This window comes from Saccostrea echinata, unplaced genomic scaffold (genome assembly GCF_033153115.1).
Source record: "Saccostrea echinata isolate AGI-Se365-2 ecotype Australia unplaced genomic scaffold, CSIRO_AGI_Sech_v1 ptg000027l, whole genome shotgun sequence".
Classification (NCBI taxonomy): domain Eukaryota; kingdom Metazoa; phylum Mollusca; class Bivalvia; order Ostreida; family Ostreidae; genus Saccostrea; species Saccostrea echinata.
This window is the reverse complement of record NW_026889776.1, coordinates 6,905,119-6,921,723: the sequence shown is the minus strand read 5'-3', so window position 1 is coordinate 6,921,723 and position 16,605 is coordinate 6,905,119. Positions and strand designations below refer to the sequence as shown.

At 35.0% G+C, this 16,605-nt stretch overlaps 1 protein-coding gene across 1 annotated transcript; it reads left to right on the top strand.

The window, feature by feature from the left end:
• Positions 1 to 8,582: 8,582 nt before the first annotated feature.
• On the top strand, positions 8,583 to 11,870 carry LOC133193153 (periostin-like). The gene is made up of 6 exons (XM_061329123.1): positions 8,583 to 8,724; positions 9,094 to 9,311; positions 9,419 to 9,608; positions 9,714 to 9,812; positions 11,123 to 11,233; positions 11,714 to 11,870. Exons 1-6 carry the CDS (start codon positions 8,583 to 8,585, stop codon positions 11,848 to 11,850), a joined length of 897 nt encoding a protein of 298 aa, XP_061185107.1. The 3' UTR covers positions 11,851 to 11,870.
• Positions 11,871 to 16,605: the final 4,735 nt, after the last annotated feature.

The following is a 16,605-nucleotide window of genomic DNA, read 5'->3' as shown; positions in this document are numbered from 1 at the left end:
CATTCCTGTTGTTACCTGTTGAAAAACTAAGGCGCCAATTTCAAAAATCAATAAAAACGCCGGATTCAATTTCCTCGATTTAAGGAGATTGATAATCGATTTCTGTAAATCACGAGTTTATTATATTTCTTTTAAAACATCTTACCATCTGAAATAGTTGCCTTTGTTAGATGATATCACAATACAGCGACGGATACAGACATTGGAAAAAAGGGAGGGGCGACTATATATTCAAGAAATTCAACGGAAAATCAAGAACAATGATGGACTTTGAGGGGGATTACAAACACTTTCACAAACAAACGGGGATATTTTATTTAGACCAGAGCCGTCGTCAGGTTTCTGGAAAGGGGGTGCTGGGAGGGTGTCCCCGGGGCTCCAGAAGCCATATGCAATAATGTTTTTTTTTTAAATGGGTACCATTTTGGATGGTTCCTGTGCATTCAGAAATTCATTTTTAGGCATTTAATTGATTCAGGCAGTTAAACATGGCCGTAGCCTAGGGACCGGGGAAGGGTATGGGGGGCGTGCCCCAATAATTTTGCCAATATATAGAATACTATAGAAAACTTTTTTTTTTGCTTATCAAGGAATTTTTGGTAGTTGGTAGTGCCCCCCCCCTCCCAACTGAAAATGTATGGTTTGGCCTCCCCAAACTGAAATTGCTTCCTACGGGTCTGTTATATGAGTTTTACATTCTTTGCAAGGTAATTTCACTCATATATGAGACGTCACCGCATATATATGTATGGCGAAGGGCATTAATGTATCATTTGGTTTACTCGGCACTATGGGTCAGTGGTGCAAAAGGGGGAGGAGTTCGACCACACCCAATGCAACCCCTCCCGCCTTGGCGACGGCCTTGTAGACGGATGTTTCAGGTTTCAAATACGAGGCAGGGACATAGCATCGTTTTTTTAAGGGGGGGGGGGCAGCCAGAGCTTACCTGATACAATACACTTACTACATTACCCTTATTTGAAAATACTGCAAGAAAAAGTGAAGGGGGGGGGGGCAACCGGCCTTTCATTGAACATTTTCAATAGTAAAGAGTTATGTTTGGATAAAAAGGGGGGAGGGGGCAACCCCCCCCCCATGTTACGTGCCCGCGAGTAGCCTTTGTATAGTTTGTGAGCCTGGTAATAGAGAGAAGAGTGAAAAATATTTGAAGCTGCACGACAATTTGCTTTCATAAATTTTATTTTCAGATATTAGTTGTAACACAATATACAAATGAATCTGTTTCATTAACAGGGGGCGGATCCAGGAATTTTGATTAGAGTGATTTTTTTTTTCAAAGACAGGGGGTCCCCAGTAGGTCCAAGAAGCCCTTGTGGGGGCTCAAGGGTGCAAAGCTTCTATAGAAGCCCTAGCTGTAATTTAGTGATTTTAGGCGTAAAATTTGACTATATAATTAGGTTTCATATAGGCGTAGTTACACCCCACCCATACAAACTCACATAATTTACTATGAATAATCAAATTATACAATAAAAAAAGGTCACGTTATTTGTTTTCAGTGCTTTAAATTTCATAAATATATGTGAATCTGTCTTGTAAAAAAAAAAATAAATGAAAAAAAGCAAAATATCACAATATAAATGAGTATCATTTTAGTCGGACATTAAATAACTACTTTCATCTTATGATAATTTATAAATGTACAAAATTAATCCAAAATAAAACGTTTTCTTATATATATGTTTAAATACAACTTCGTGTACATAGCTGTCGAAGGAGACAGAAAAAAATATACTGAAAGGAAAAAGAAACACAGGGTAACATAATATGCGAATTTTTTTTTTTATGAATGTTTGGCCAAAAATTAAGAAAACTGGTCGGAGGGGTATCTTGGTTACTGTGCTTTAAAATCAGTGCTCAGAATGACTCATGTAAGGAAAAAGGTATAAAGCTATAAGCACGAGCATGTTAATGATGACGGGTTTTTCTAGAGATCTTGATATACCTTTTGATGCACCTGAGGTTAACACGATATTTACAGACAATTGGAATTATTTCTTGCAATTGTGGTACGGATGACGGAAGTTCCATGGAAGTATGCCTATTGCATAACATAAGCCAAGAAAAGAGCAAAAACAGGTTGCTGCGTAGATTGTGGGAAATTTTTCCTCCAAAGTACGTCTTAGATCTATCTATCCTTAGAGAGGAACATGAAGGGTTTCCAACCAACCGTGACGATGACGTTGGCGCGTAACAACCTCACGTCAAGACTGGGCTATTGCTCCTGCCTCCCGTGTAATTGACATCTCATTACCATTGAAACCGCTATTAATACAGTATGCAATGATAATCATTACATTCACCCATAAATTGAAAGAAACAGATTCCGCAATTTTGGTTTGTAAGCTCGACAACTTTACGTCGGTGTTCTTTTCGACTCCTGCGCACGTGCGTCGTACTTTCAGCATGTTTACCCCCGTTCGTTTTCTGTTAGACTAACTTGAAGGTAGGGCTGATAGGCGTCGGAAAGCCGAAGTGACTCTCCACCAGCTAAGGACTATATTGTCAGAATGATTACTAGTAAATGATATTCGTTTGAGAAAGATAAATGCACTGTAGAACTCTTTGCAGAGGAGAAACAAGATTGTGAAAGATCCACGAAAGAGGCATTGGTGATTTTGATTTTCATTTTTAGGGGGTACCGTCATATGACACTGGCGGATTTAGAGGGGGGCCCAGAGGGCCCGGGTCCCCCCTTTTGTGTCCAAAATATACATAAGATTTAATAAATCAATTTTTTTGGTGTGGCTGTGGGCCCCTACCCCAATCCCAAACTGGTCGGACCCCCCCTTTTCAAGATTCCTGGATCCGCCACTGTATGAGATTCTACCAAGTTCTACAAGCCTCTTTCTTTACTCCTCACTAAAATATTAACAGCAGTGAAGGAGAAACTTCAGGAGTACTATGCAACAATATATTCGAGAAGTGGTGTAAATCAGTTCTATGTGGATAATTAAAAATTCCAAGGAACTTTAGGAAAATTTGAAATCACAAAATTTTACCAAAATCAATAGCATAAAAACTGAAGAGTTTTCAACTCTGTATACAACCATTCCCCACGGTAAATTAAAGTCATCTTTTGACATCATTGACAACTGCTTTTTCAATAAAAATGGAACTCGTAAATTTACTTACCTTTATCATTGGTCATCTGCAAAATTATTTTGTTATAAAACATTCTGATTGAACACACAAATACTCTGAACTTGATTTTAAAAAGAGGCTGAGTTCGTTTCTGATTGACAATATCTATGTGGTTTTTGTAGACCAGGTCTTCCAACAATCTATTGGAATACCCATGGGTACCAATTGCGCCCTGTTGTTAGCAGACCTATTTTTGTATTCACATGAAGCAGAATTTATTCAAAATCAAAGAAATCTCTTGCTGTGGCCTTCAACTCGACATTTAGATATATCGACGACGTATTATCAATTAACAATAGATATTTTTATTCATATGTCGACACGATATATATCCCAGTGAGCTTGAAATAAAAGATACCAGAGCCTGACACATCTGTTTCATATTTGGATATTTTACTAGAAAAGACGTTAATGGTAATCTAACGTTAAAGCTTTATGATAAATGTGATGACTTTAACTTTTCAATCGTCAACATTCCTTACTTATGCAGCAATATACCCTTATCACCTGCATATGGGGTGTATATCTCTTAGTTGATTCGATACGCAAGAGCATGCTCTACATATGTACAGTTTCTAAAACGAGGTAAGTTATTGACAAACAAGCTGATGAAACAAGGATATCAACAGTCTCTTTCAAAATCATCATTTCGTAAGTTCTATGGTCGATACAATGACCTTGTCAGCAAATACAATCTATCATTAAGTCATATGCTGACTGACGTTTTTCATACTAATTGTTAGGCCATTATTTACACACTGAATTGTCGACGGATTTTTTCCGTTATTTCCCGATCATGACAAGGAGCACACGGTGGGTGGGACCTGATCCCACTTCTGATGATTTTGGAAGTCCGTGTTTGCTCTGCTCCCGATTTGTATCGTTTAAATGGACTTTGAGCTTGAATACCGTTCGTTATCTCCATATTTCATTCAATAACTCAGATGAATGAATTATCAGTCAAAATCAAATGAGATTTTGGTTACTTATTGACTAAAGATGAGTCTAACTGTTAGATTACAATACTGGAAAATGCGTTTGAAAAATTGCATAAAACCACTTCAAAAGTTTACCCTGCGTTTCTTTTTTCCTTTCAGTATATATAGTTTCTAGAGCATCACATAGAGCTTACCATGCAAAACGTCCACTATACTTTGTGAGTTATTATTATAATCGGGGAGGGGGGGGGGCTTAGCCCCCTACTTTTTTTGCAAAAATAGACATAATATAGGCATTGAAAATTGGGGCTTAGTCCACAAATGTTTATTTTTTGTTGGTTTACCCCCCCCCCTTTTCGATTTGCTTCCGACACCTATGATCTCATATCAAACATTTCAACTTCTCAATTTCTTTTCCTAAGAAATTATTTAAATTGCCTTCATCAGCCTTGCCGATCCACGATCCTCATTTTTACCTGTATAAAACAAAATCATTCTTCTTCACTTTCCGAGGTTAGTGAAGGCGTTTAAAAGAATTTCAGAATCAAGTAAAGTGATATCTTTAGTAGGAAAATATCTTCAGAACTTTTTGGTATCAAGAAACTGATGCCAGGACTGTACTTTGGAAATAAACGACTAAGGAAACCATTTCCACCATGACAGTGATTGCTTGAAAAGAAAAAATTCCGGTAATGCTGATTTTGCAAGAGTGCCAAATCTTGTGTGAACAAGATGTGTTTGTGAAACACTGATGCCCCTGTATGGCAACTTATAGCAAAGGTCAAACTTTCTGAATTGCAAATCAAATATGTTGGTACCCAAAGTAAGATCTTGTCTCGAGGTATATACCTGTGAAATATCAAAGCCCTAGCAGTAATCATTGAAAAGGCCTTCTCACAAGAAATACACCCTGTGAAATATGAAAGCCCTAGTACCAACCGTTCAAATGTTATGTCCAAGGTTAAAGTTTTCAAAAAGTAGGTCAAACTCTTAGGTCAAGATCAAAGGGTCAAAGTTGTTGGTATACAAAGGAAGGTCTTGTCACAAGAAATGCACATGTGAAAAATCTTTGTCAAGGACAACATTACCATGATTAGTCATAGCCTAATAATCAAGCATCCTTAAGTAGCACAGACAGCGGACAAACATTGAAGCAACCCTATTCAAATTATGTCGATATGTTGATATACATTGAAGCAACCCTATATTCAAATTATGTTGATATACATTGAAGCAACCCTATTCAAATTATGTCGTAACCCCTTTAGCAGTGGCGTAGCTGCCTATACGCAAATACGCAAGTGCGTACACATCATTTTCCAAAAAAAAAAAATCTAGGAGAGAGAGGGGTTATTCAAAGAAAATATATCAGTACCATTCCACAAATATTCGAATTATTTTGTGCCATACTGTTTCGATTTGAATTTTATATTATCACGACTATGCAAAAAAAAAAAAAAAAAAAAAAAAAAAAATTGAAATTCATTATTAAATCATTGCCAAATCCAAATAAATCATTCAATAATTTGTAATCGTTCTTTAATACATTGAAATTTTTTTTAAAGATCTTTGAGAAATTAAATTTCAAACACATCGTTGAATGCTATTATCTACTAGTTTATGATTTAAAATACGATATTTTTTGTTATAATAATTAACATTTAGTATACTTGTTTTTGAACTTTAAAAAGAGATATGATACCAATATATCAGTTAAATATTTAGCCTACACTATCTGTACAGTAAGTTTCCATGGAAGTATTAACTTTGCGTTAAAACAATATAATGTCTTTTATTTTCTAAACAAAACCTAAATGCTTAAATGGAATGATTTTTATTTTGCAAGAAAATGAATGAAATATTTAGTGAAACTCAGGAGCTTCTGGGCCCTCAGCAGCAGACACTTAGTATAGGGGGTGGTAGGGAGCTGGGGGTGCCCTGCCCCCCCCCCCCCATTTTTCCAAACCTAACTTTTTACTATTTAAAATGTTTATTGAAAGAGTGCCCCCCTTTTGTTGTAGCATAGTGAAATCACGGTAATTTGGTAGTGTAAAATTTTGATTTGTGAAATTTGAAACTAACATATCCCCCCAGCCCCCTTCCGTTCTCTGCGTACACTTCATTTCCATGCTGGCTACGCGCCTGCCCTTTAGGCTAAGGTGGGGCCATTTTTTCGTGTGATTAAGGAAGCTCTAAGAACAAGGGTAAAACTTTTATTTGGAATTTGAGAACATTTTCCTGATATAAAGGTGTACACAACGAGTTTATCTAATTCATTTTGAAGATAAGGTACGATTTTCTCAAGAAAATTGTTCAAAGACAATGGAGTATTAGTGAACAAAAGTCACTGTTGTTTACTTACATTGGTATAATCAACATGTAAATACTGTATTCTATTACTTTATCTTTGTCTGATATAATGCTAAGAATCTTTAGTGTATTACGGATTGTCTCATTAACTGTAGATTCACGTTTATTCTAACGTAAGTCTAAGGGCAGATCACACTGCATAAATCTACCTTGCAATTCGACCTCTTTAGTGTGCAGTGTTTACAGCTTCCTTGAAGAAGGAGAAAATTCTTTAAAAATCTCCTGAAGAACAGCAGGGTCATCGTGACTCAGGTGAGCATTGAGGTCCACGTACGGTCCTTTTGTTTTCCATTAGTGTTCTGGTTATAAAATATTTTCTCCCTCCCTCAAGCTTTTACTTGAAAATTGCCGTTTAAACTTTTTTTAAGAATATGCATCCCTTAGCAAAGAACTATAACTCTTTAACATTGATCTAACTGATACAAAATTCTTCTTTTTCTGCCTCAACTTTCTTTTAATGTTTGTGAATGTGATTTTTGATATTTTTCAACCCTTCGAAGCATTTATTTTTTTTTTTTTTACAAAAGATGTATCTACTTCTCAGAAAAGGACAAGCATGTTTTGAAAAAAAATCGACTCTTCTTCATACAGTTACACTTGTCTGTGAAAACCAATGCATTGCAACCATGCTAAACACTTTTTCGATACCTAGATTGATAAAATTACTTTTTTAAGGAACAAAACATCCAAATATGTACTACAGTAACACATGCATTTTCCCTAAATGCATGGATAGTTTTGGATACCCATCATTTTCTGGTTTCAGAGATATTTGTCGGTCAAAACTCAGCAAGAAAATATTATATATGTATTATATATATAATATTATAATGACGTATTTTAGATATAATATCTATAATATAATTTTAATGAGAGATTTCCTGATTTCCCCAATCTAAACAAAAATATGCCTTCTCAGAAAAATGGCCTTCTCAGAAAATTCTCATTAATTTCGACCTATATTTTGATGTATTGATATCATATCATTGCATCACACGAAAAAAAAATGTAGATTTCATGATGAACATTTATCAGTATTTATATTGTATTGTTCGTGACATCACATGGAAAATTTCCAACGATTAGGTCTTTAAAATGTGTTGCATGAAATCTGTAAGAAATTTTATTGAAACCAGAATATATTTTTGCACATGGTGTTCTTCGCATACTCACTCATGTATTTCACTCTATATACTAGTATAGCAGAAGCTGTCGATCCTCTCTATATAGCAGGAATTCGTTAATTTCACTTTTACCTATGAAGTCACAAGGACATTCTTGTTTAAGGAGGCTCTAATCACTAATGAAAAATGCTTTTTGGGCTTTGAAAAAAATATCATATAAAGGTGCACATATATATTCAGTGTATTTAGTTCATTTTCAACATAGGGTATACCTGCCTTATTTCTGCAGAAAAAAATGTTCAAAGACAATAGACTATTTGTGAACAGAAATCACTGTTGTTTACTTACACTGGGAAAATTAATGGAAATAATGTATTCAATTACTTAATCTTGGTATTACATAACATTAAGAATACTTTAATTCAATCGACATAACAAATTGTGTCATTAACTTTATTCTATTTTTTTCTTCTAAGGGCAGATAACTCTTACTCAATAAAACTACCCAACAAATAGAACTCCTTAGTGTGCAGTGTTTAGAGCTTCCTTAAAGTACCATGCAGATAGTATAGCTGAGGCATATTAAGGACTTGTTAACGAGTGTAGTTACTACATGTCTTGTTCAACATAGTAATGCAATTAAGTGTATCAAAATTCATATTGTGCATCAACAATTGTACCCGGAAAATCAAGACTTCTACATGTTCTAGTGTATAAACTCCTTGAAAAAAATGTTTATTTCTCCTCAATCGTTAGATATAGCCCAAAATTACAATTTTCCAAATTTGTTCTCTTAATCTCAGTCAAATATTAAAAAAAAGATCAATTCTTCAGTCACTACCTTAGTAATTTAACAATGCATCTCCATTTGTTTTCGTAACTCCCAGTAAGTTATGTCACTGTACCGCGTGCTACCACACGTGAGATAAGGGAAGTTCCTAAGCTATAAAGATGGCCTTCCTGTGTTCTACTGTAATCAGACAGTATGAGGGTGTTGTCCGTCTTTCTCTGTCTCCTCGGTGTGGCCTCAACCAGAACTGTGCTTCAGCTGGCGCATGATCTTCAGGCCAGAACCTTTGCGTCTCTGGTGGCCAAAGCTGGACTGTCTCACGAATTAGGCACACAAGGTAATAATTTACAATGGTGTTTATGGGATACGAAGATTTTGTTCGAGTAGACTTTAAAATTTTAAAATACAGTACATGCTTTTCATAATTAAAACATGCTTCGTATAAGAAAATTCAACTTTTTAACTTAGATCTGAAAAATACAGTGTAGTTTTATTATGCTTAAGAATGAAGTTTAGACCTTCTGGGTATGACTTATTCCTAGGAACCTTTTTCATGTTTTTGAAATTTAAAAAAAATAAGCAACAAAAAAGAAATTGAAGTTTTACTGCGAAAAATCCCGAAACTTTATCTATAAAGCAAAATGAGTAATTCAGAAATTAGTTATCATTTGATCACGTGACTATACCTTAATTACCAAATTCACAGGACCATTTACAATATTTGCTCCTACTGATGATGCCTTTGCCAAAGTTCCAAGTGACGTCATGTCAAAACTATCTCACGACAAAGATTTACTCACCAAAGTTATCAAGTACCACGTGACCGCCGGGAGCCAATTAATGAAAAATTTTAGAAATGATATCGAAATTGGATCATGGGCCAATGGTTACAAAATAAGGATAAATGTATACCAAAATGGCCAGGTAAAAAGAATTTTTTTTTTTAATTTAAAATGAAATACATATATATATATATATATTTGTTTTCTAAATTTACATGTATTTATCTACTATGATGAACGTCAATGCAGGTAATGACAGCAACCGGTAGTAGAATTAGCTCACGCGATAACATTGCTTCAAACGGTGTAGTTCATCTTATTGATGACGTCATGTATCCACTGCCGGAAGAGAGTGTTTTACAGTACTGCGCTTCCAATCAGAACTTAACTCAGCTCACCTATTCATTCATTAGATCAAATCTGCAATATGACATTCAAGGTACGGAAGTGTTCGGAATCATTGAGTTTTATTTTATTCGTGTGATACAAATGCATCTTTTAATTGTTTTCCATAGAAAATTTAGAGTACAACTTTTAATTATAGGGGGACCTTTCACAGTATTTGCGCCGACAGAGGCTGCTTTTGACGCCCTGCCCACAGGATTCCTCAACACTGAGTTTCTTACACTAGCAGCCTCCAGAAGTGAGTACATGTTATGCAGAAGTGCATTATTATCAATCTGAGCAAGATGCAACCTTACATAGATCTGATTTGAAGTAGGTTGCCCTTGGATTGTATACAACTAAAGTTTAGTCCCGCCTACTAAAGTCTGCCCCACGGTACCAACATTATAACTCAAAATAAATAAATACCTAGGCTTTCATTTTTTCCCCCAATTTTGCTTTGAACCCTCGAGTTCAACTATTATATTGACACGACAGCAAATTCAAAGTCTACGGGGATTTAACACTATGAAAATGGCCAGCACTTCGGAAAGGGGTTCATCATTATTCGTAATTTGTATTCGTAAAAAATGACGACAACGCGCTTGCAATTGACAACAATGGCTGAAATGCACATTAATATTTTCCGTAGACTCTAAAAATTTGTGTCCTACTGCATGGTTTGTTTCAAGTTGCCTGTATCAAAACTAGACTATATACTACATTAAAGGTTAATCAACTTCTTCATCAAATCGCTTCGCTTAATCGTTAAAATTTTCGCCTTGCTGTATTAATACTAATGTACAGGGTAACTACTTCAGCGCGGAGCTGTCAGTGTTTAACAGCCTTGTTGCAGTACCACTATGCACAGGGTACTTATTACAGTCCGAGGCGACATTATATATGCTACAGCCTTACTGCAGTACCACCATGTACATGGTAACTATTATAGCGTGGGGCTGACATTGCATATTGTTTGTTACAGCCTTACTGCAGTACCACCATGTACATGGTAACTATTATAGCGTGGGGCTGACATTGCATATTGTTTGTTACAGCCTTACTGCAGTACCACCATGTACATGGTAACTATTATAGCGTGGGGCTGACATTGCATATTGTTTGTAACAGCCTTGCTGCAGTACCACCATGTACATGGTAACTATTATAGCATGGGGCTGACATTGCATATTGTTTGTTACAGCCTTGCTGCAGTACCACCATGTACATGGTAACTATTATAGCGCGGGGCTGACATTGTATATTGTTTGTTACAGCCTTGCTGCAGTACCACTATGTACATGGTAACTATTATAGCGTGGGGCTTTCATTGCATATTGTTTGTTACAGCCTTACTGCAGTACCACCATGTACATGGTAACTATTATAGCGCGGGGCTGACATTGCATATTGTTTGTTACAGCCTTGCTGCAGTACCACTATGTACATGGTAACTATTATAGCGTGGGACTGACATTGTATATTGTTTGTTACAGCCTTGCTGCAGTACCACTATGTACATGGTAACTATTATAGCGTGGGGCTGACATTGCATATTGTTTGTTACAGCCTTGCTGCAGTACCACTATATACAGGGTACCTATTACAGCGCGGGGCTGACCGACGGAATGAAGATTCGTACTGTGCAGGGAAGTGACGTCATCATTAAAAAGAACAACAGTAAGATTACTTCTTTACAGTGTGACAAAATCTTATCGTGACATAAAATTTAATGAGTAAAACACATCTTACGTCATTTTTACGTAATCATCTTTAAAATCACATTGATACTTAGTGTAGAGTCCAGCTAGTTTATTTATCCCTAAATTTATCCAAGTATGATCGTCCCGACTGGGATGGTCAAGTAGTGTTGTGGTATATAAGAGTAAACGTCATCTAGTCTTGTATTATATATACAGTCAAATCTCGTTATCTCGAACTCGATGGGACAAAGAAAATACTTCGAGATATCCGAGGATTAGGGATATCCAGGGTAAGATATTTAAGGAATAAGCGTTTGGGACTTTCAAATTACTTCGACATACCCATGGTATTCAAGATACATGTATCGGTGTTCGAGATACCGAAGTTAAACTGTATATCACATGAAAAGGATATGTTGCATTTTTAATGAAAAATTATTCATTGATTGCATTACAGATGGTGTTATGGTGGAAAATGCTAAAGTGATTCAAGCAGACATTAAAGTAACAAATGGGGTCGTCCATATAATAGACAAAGTGTTACTGGTGGCAAATCACGTGAGCGGCGAGTCAGAGCCTCACTCGATAGGATAGTCATAAAATAGGATAGGATATTCACTAGATAGGATAGGATAGTCATTCTAACTCACATTTTGTACATACATTCATTGTTCATTTTGTTTCTGAATAAATTCATTTGTACTTATGTTGAGATGACTTGTCAATTTCTTTAGTTAGATACTCAGTATTCGCTGGTAAAATCGACCAAAATGTTTTATTTCCAACCCGTTACCAGCAGAGAATACTGAGTAGAGACAGATCATATAGTGGATAGCAGGTCACACAAAGATTATCAATTACATTTAATAAGAGATATAAAAAAAAGTCAATTATGGAATAATGAAGTCGCTTTTATAGATATTACATAACTGAAGTTGGCGGGAAAGGCAATTGTCTTTTAGCTGACCCGAGCCGAAGGATTAAGTGAGCTTTTCTGATCACATTTTGTCCGCCTGCAAACTTTTCACATTTTCGATTTCTTTTCAAGAACTGCTTGCAACTAAAATTGCCACAAAGCATCCTTATGTAAAGAGGATTCTTTGTTCAATTGAAGGACCACGCCCCTATCTATGGGAAATCAAGAATTAGTGAAAAAAATTTCTTTTAAAATTTTTTTTTTTCAAGAACAAGTGGCCCAGAAAAGAAAGATGAAACTTACGTGTAGGCATTTGAAGGTAGTTTAGATTCAATTCTGTTCAGAACATGACCTCCAGGGGTGGGATATGGCCACAGTAGGCGTTCGAGTTTTACAGGAATATATATGAAAAAAAATCTTGATCTCAAGAACCATTGGTCCTGAATAGTTGAAATTTATGTGAAAGCTTCAAATTTCTTCAAATTTTACAATGGGTGATCAAATTAAAGTTTTACATTGGAATATAGTGGAAAAATCTTTAAAAGTCTTCTTCTCCAAAACTTAAAAAGCCAGGAGAAGTCATATTTATATGGAAGCTTCCTCAAGTAGTGTACATTCAAATTTGTTCAAATCATGACCCCTGGGGGTAGGACCCGTTGCCCATTGGGTCCACAATGGGCAATATCAAAGTTTTCGAGAGAATACATGTACATAGAAAAAAAATCTTCTTCACGAGAACCGCAAAGCCACGATTAGTCATTTACATAGAAGCTTTCTCAATTATATAGGTACAAGTTTGTTCAATTCGTGACCCCAGAGTGTAGGTGAGACCAGAATGGACGATCAAAGTTTTACATTTATGTATTTATAGGAAAAAGCTTCTAAATAAAAGCAAAGCCATGATTAGTCATATTTATATGAAAACATCCTCAGGTATTGTAGATTCAAATGTGCTCAAATCATGACCCCCATCCTGCCGGTAGGGTGGGGTGGGGCCAAAATGGGCCATTAAAGTTTTACATAAAAATAAAGGGAAAATCTTTGAATATCTTCTTCTCAATAACAGTAAAGCCATGATAAGTCATCGTTAGTAAGTTTTCGTTGTGTTTCTGTTCTCTTTGTTGTCTATTCTATTTTATTTATGACTCTTTTCTTCTCGTTACGGGTACCTAAATATTTTTTTTTAATCCAACTTGATAGTGTCCCTTCTAAATTAAAAAAAGTTTTAGTTTTACAAAATTACACATCCAGCTTTGTGTTACATAAAAGTATTCAGAAATTATTTTAACACTGATTGTCTATTGTTCCTGTCAATTAAAAATCGGGGATCTGACAATTCTAATGTTATTGTGGTACTCTTCATAACACTGACTGTGGTGGATCTACGTGTAAAGTGTAAAAGATTTTTTACATTTTCTATTTATAGAAGATCATGGTTTCCACCGTATGTTTGAACTTTGGTGTTAAACAAGTGTTTAACTGGAAAAGTGTAGGATTTTAAATCGATCCATCTATGGAGAGCAAACAAGAGAATTTGTAAATTCTACAGTACAGTTTTCTTTCGCCACTTTTGGACGTACGTAGACGTTAAGGATTGGAGAATACAAGGTAAGATTTATATCGATTTCTGAACATGTCCATTTTAGCAATTTGCAGAATACTGCAATTGGTTGGCGGATCCAAGAGATTTTATAACTCGTTAACTAATAATAAAATCTTTTGACACAACTATATTGCTTAACATATAAGAAAAGAGAATCAGATGCAAACCAAGTAAAAAATTTAAGTTATTTCATGTACCTTATTTTCAATATGTACTACTTAATAATGCAAGGACGAATAACTAAGAACTTTATCAATTTTAGTAAAAAATTGCCAAAGCTTTCTTAAACACCTGTTTTATTTGAGGAAAGGGAAAAGGTAGACCAGTATTGAGAGGTATTGCATTTGGGGACCCGGGTTCCCTTTTTATGGAAATAAAATTACATCATCACCCCCTTCCCCCATCCGACTTAACCTGCTAGTAGTATATGCATGAATGCGTATCAAACATGCTTATTCAGATCATTATTCTGCAGTTTTGTCACAGCATGTATTAATCCACATTCTGCAATTTTTTTATTTACATTTCAGATATATTGTTTGTACTTTAAAACTTTCACGTGTTAATTATAATTCTTAGGGAAAAGTTGCTACGGTCCAGTACTAGTAGTCTATAATCCTCACAAGTCCAGTTGGTACTCTAAACCGAATATCAATCGGTTATATTTCAATATACAAAATGAAATCTTTTATATTAATGTACTACCTCTGAACCCAAAGTTTTATATGCTTTTATTCTGATTTTCGGAAATTAAGATGTCGGAGGAAGCATGTATACATATGTAAAAATATCCAAAAAGAATGAGGGAAGTTTTGTTTGTTTGGTTTTTTTTTTCAGAGAGAGAGGGAGGGAGAGAGAGAATATGTAAAAGTGCTGACTAGGAATGTACATGTATATTGCTATATTTCATATTATTTTACCATAGCTATGTTTATTATGTATTAATAGTTTAATACACAAAACTTTATGTACATGTATAATGATATACATGTATAAATGCATAGTTATGCTTCAAATAATTTTTTGATTTCACAAAGAATTATCCAAAATATAGAATAGCGTCTGCACTTTCAACTAGAACATTGACTGTGACCCCCCCCCCCAAAAAAAAAAATAGACTGAGTTATTCAGAGAGCAATCCAAAATATGACTTTTCATTCTTTCAAAGGAGTGTAACCCAAGAAGATTTCGTATATATTAAGTTTAAATTTACAATAAGGATTTGAAATTGGATATTAACTGGCGGACATATAAAGCGTCTTGGAGAATCAAAGTATGGTTTTAAGGTCAAACGACACGTTCCTTAGTTATATACAATTTTTTCCTAAGAATTTGTCATTGAAGTATTGATACTTTATTTACTTTCCTAACAAAAAACTGAGGTACAAGGCATTTGTGCTAGATACCAGATGGTGGTGTTTGCTGTATACATGTAACTCTACTGGAAATCTCTTGAATTGTCAATATCACAATTTTTTGGTTCATAAATTTCTTAGGACATTTTGAAAACAGTTAACAAATCACAATATAATAGAAATAATTAATATTTGTCTACATATTATGAAGTTATACAAAACAGATATTCGAGGAATATTGGTCGTCTGACCTTAAGAATTGAAATGTCGAAATGAATAAGTTAACTTGAATTACTTTATACTTTTCGGACTAATGGGCTTCTGGACTGGTTTTCGTTGTAGTGGGCATTTCCTCATGCAATTACAATTAATTGAATAAACCAGAAGTCTCTGACGAGACTGTAGCTCAACTGGTTGTACTTATAAAGAAAGATAAAAGTAGCACTTGGACTTGAAACTTTGCAACAGCAATAAAGAGAATAATGATCCTTGGTTTAGTCTCTTTCTGTGGCAAGATTTATTGCAATCAGACTAAAACTGAAGGAGGAGTAGCCTTTTAAAACAATTTTACAGAAATTTGGATTTAAGTAACCATGGCGACATCATTCAACAAAATCAAAAAACAATAACCACAATTATGTATCTCAGTGTAGTCTACTTGTGTGCCAAGTTATACTGAAATCAGACAAAAAGTGTAGGAGGAGTAGCCTTTTGAAAGTATTTCACAGAAATTTCATTTTTAGTAACCAACACTGTTCATCGAAATCCAAAACTGGTACATGTATAGAGAATTATGTATCTAAGTGTAGTCTTGTGTGCCATTAAGTTATATTGAAATCAGTCCAAAGCTGTAGGAGGAGTAGCATTTTGAATGTATGTCAAAAAATCTCTATTTTTAGTAACCATGGCAACACCGTTCATCGAAATTAAAAACTAGTATAAAGAGTTATGTATCTTAGTTTAGTCTACTTTTGTGCCAGGTTATACTGAAATCGGACCAAAACTACAGGAGGAGTAGCATTTTGAAAGTATTTCACTGATATTTCTATTTTTAGTAACCATGGCAACACCGTATAATGAAATAAAAAAACGATAAAAAGAATTATGTATCTTATTATAGTCTACTTGTGTGCCAAGCTATACTGAAATCGGACCAAAACTGTAGGATGAGTAGCGTTTTGAAAGTATTTCAAAGAAATTGCTATTTTTAGTCACCATGACAACACCGTTCACTGAAATCAAAAACCGATATACAGAATTATGTATCTTAGTATAGTCTACTTGTGTGCCAAGTTATATTGATAGCAGACCAAAACTGTAGGAGGAGTAGCGTTTTGAAAGTATTTACCAGAAATCTCTATTTTTAGTAACCATGGCAACATCATTCATTGAAATCAAAATCAGATACACAAAAATTATGTATCTTAGTGTAGTCTACTTATGTGCCAAGTTATATTGAAATCAGACCAAAAGTG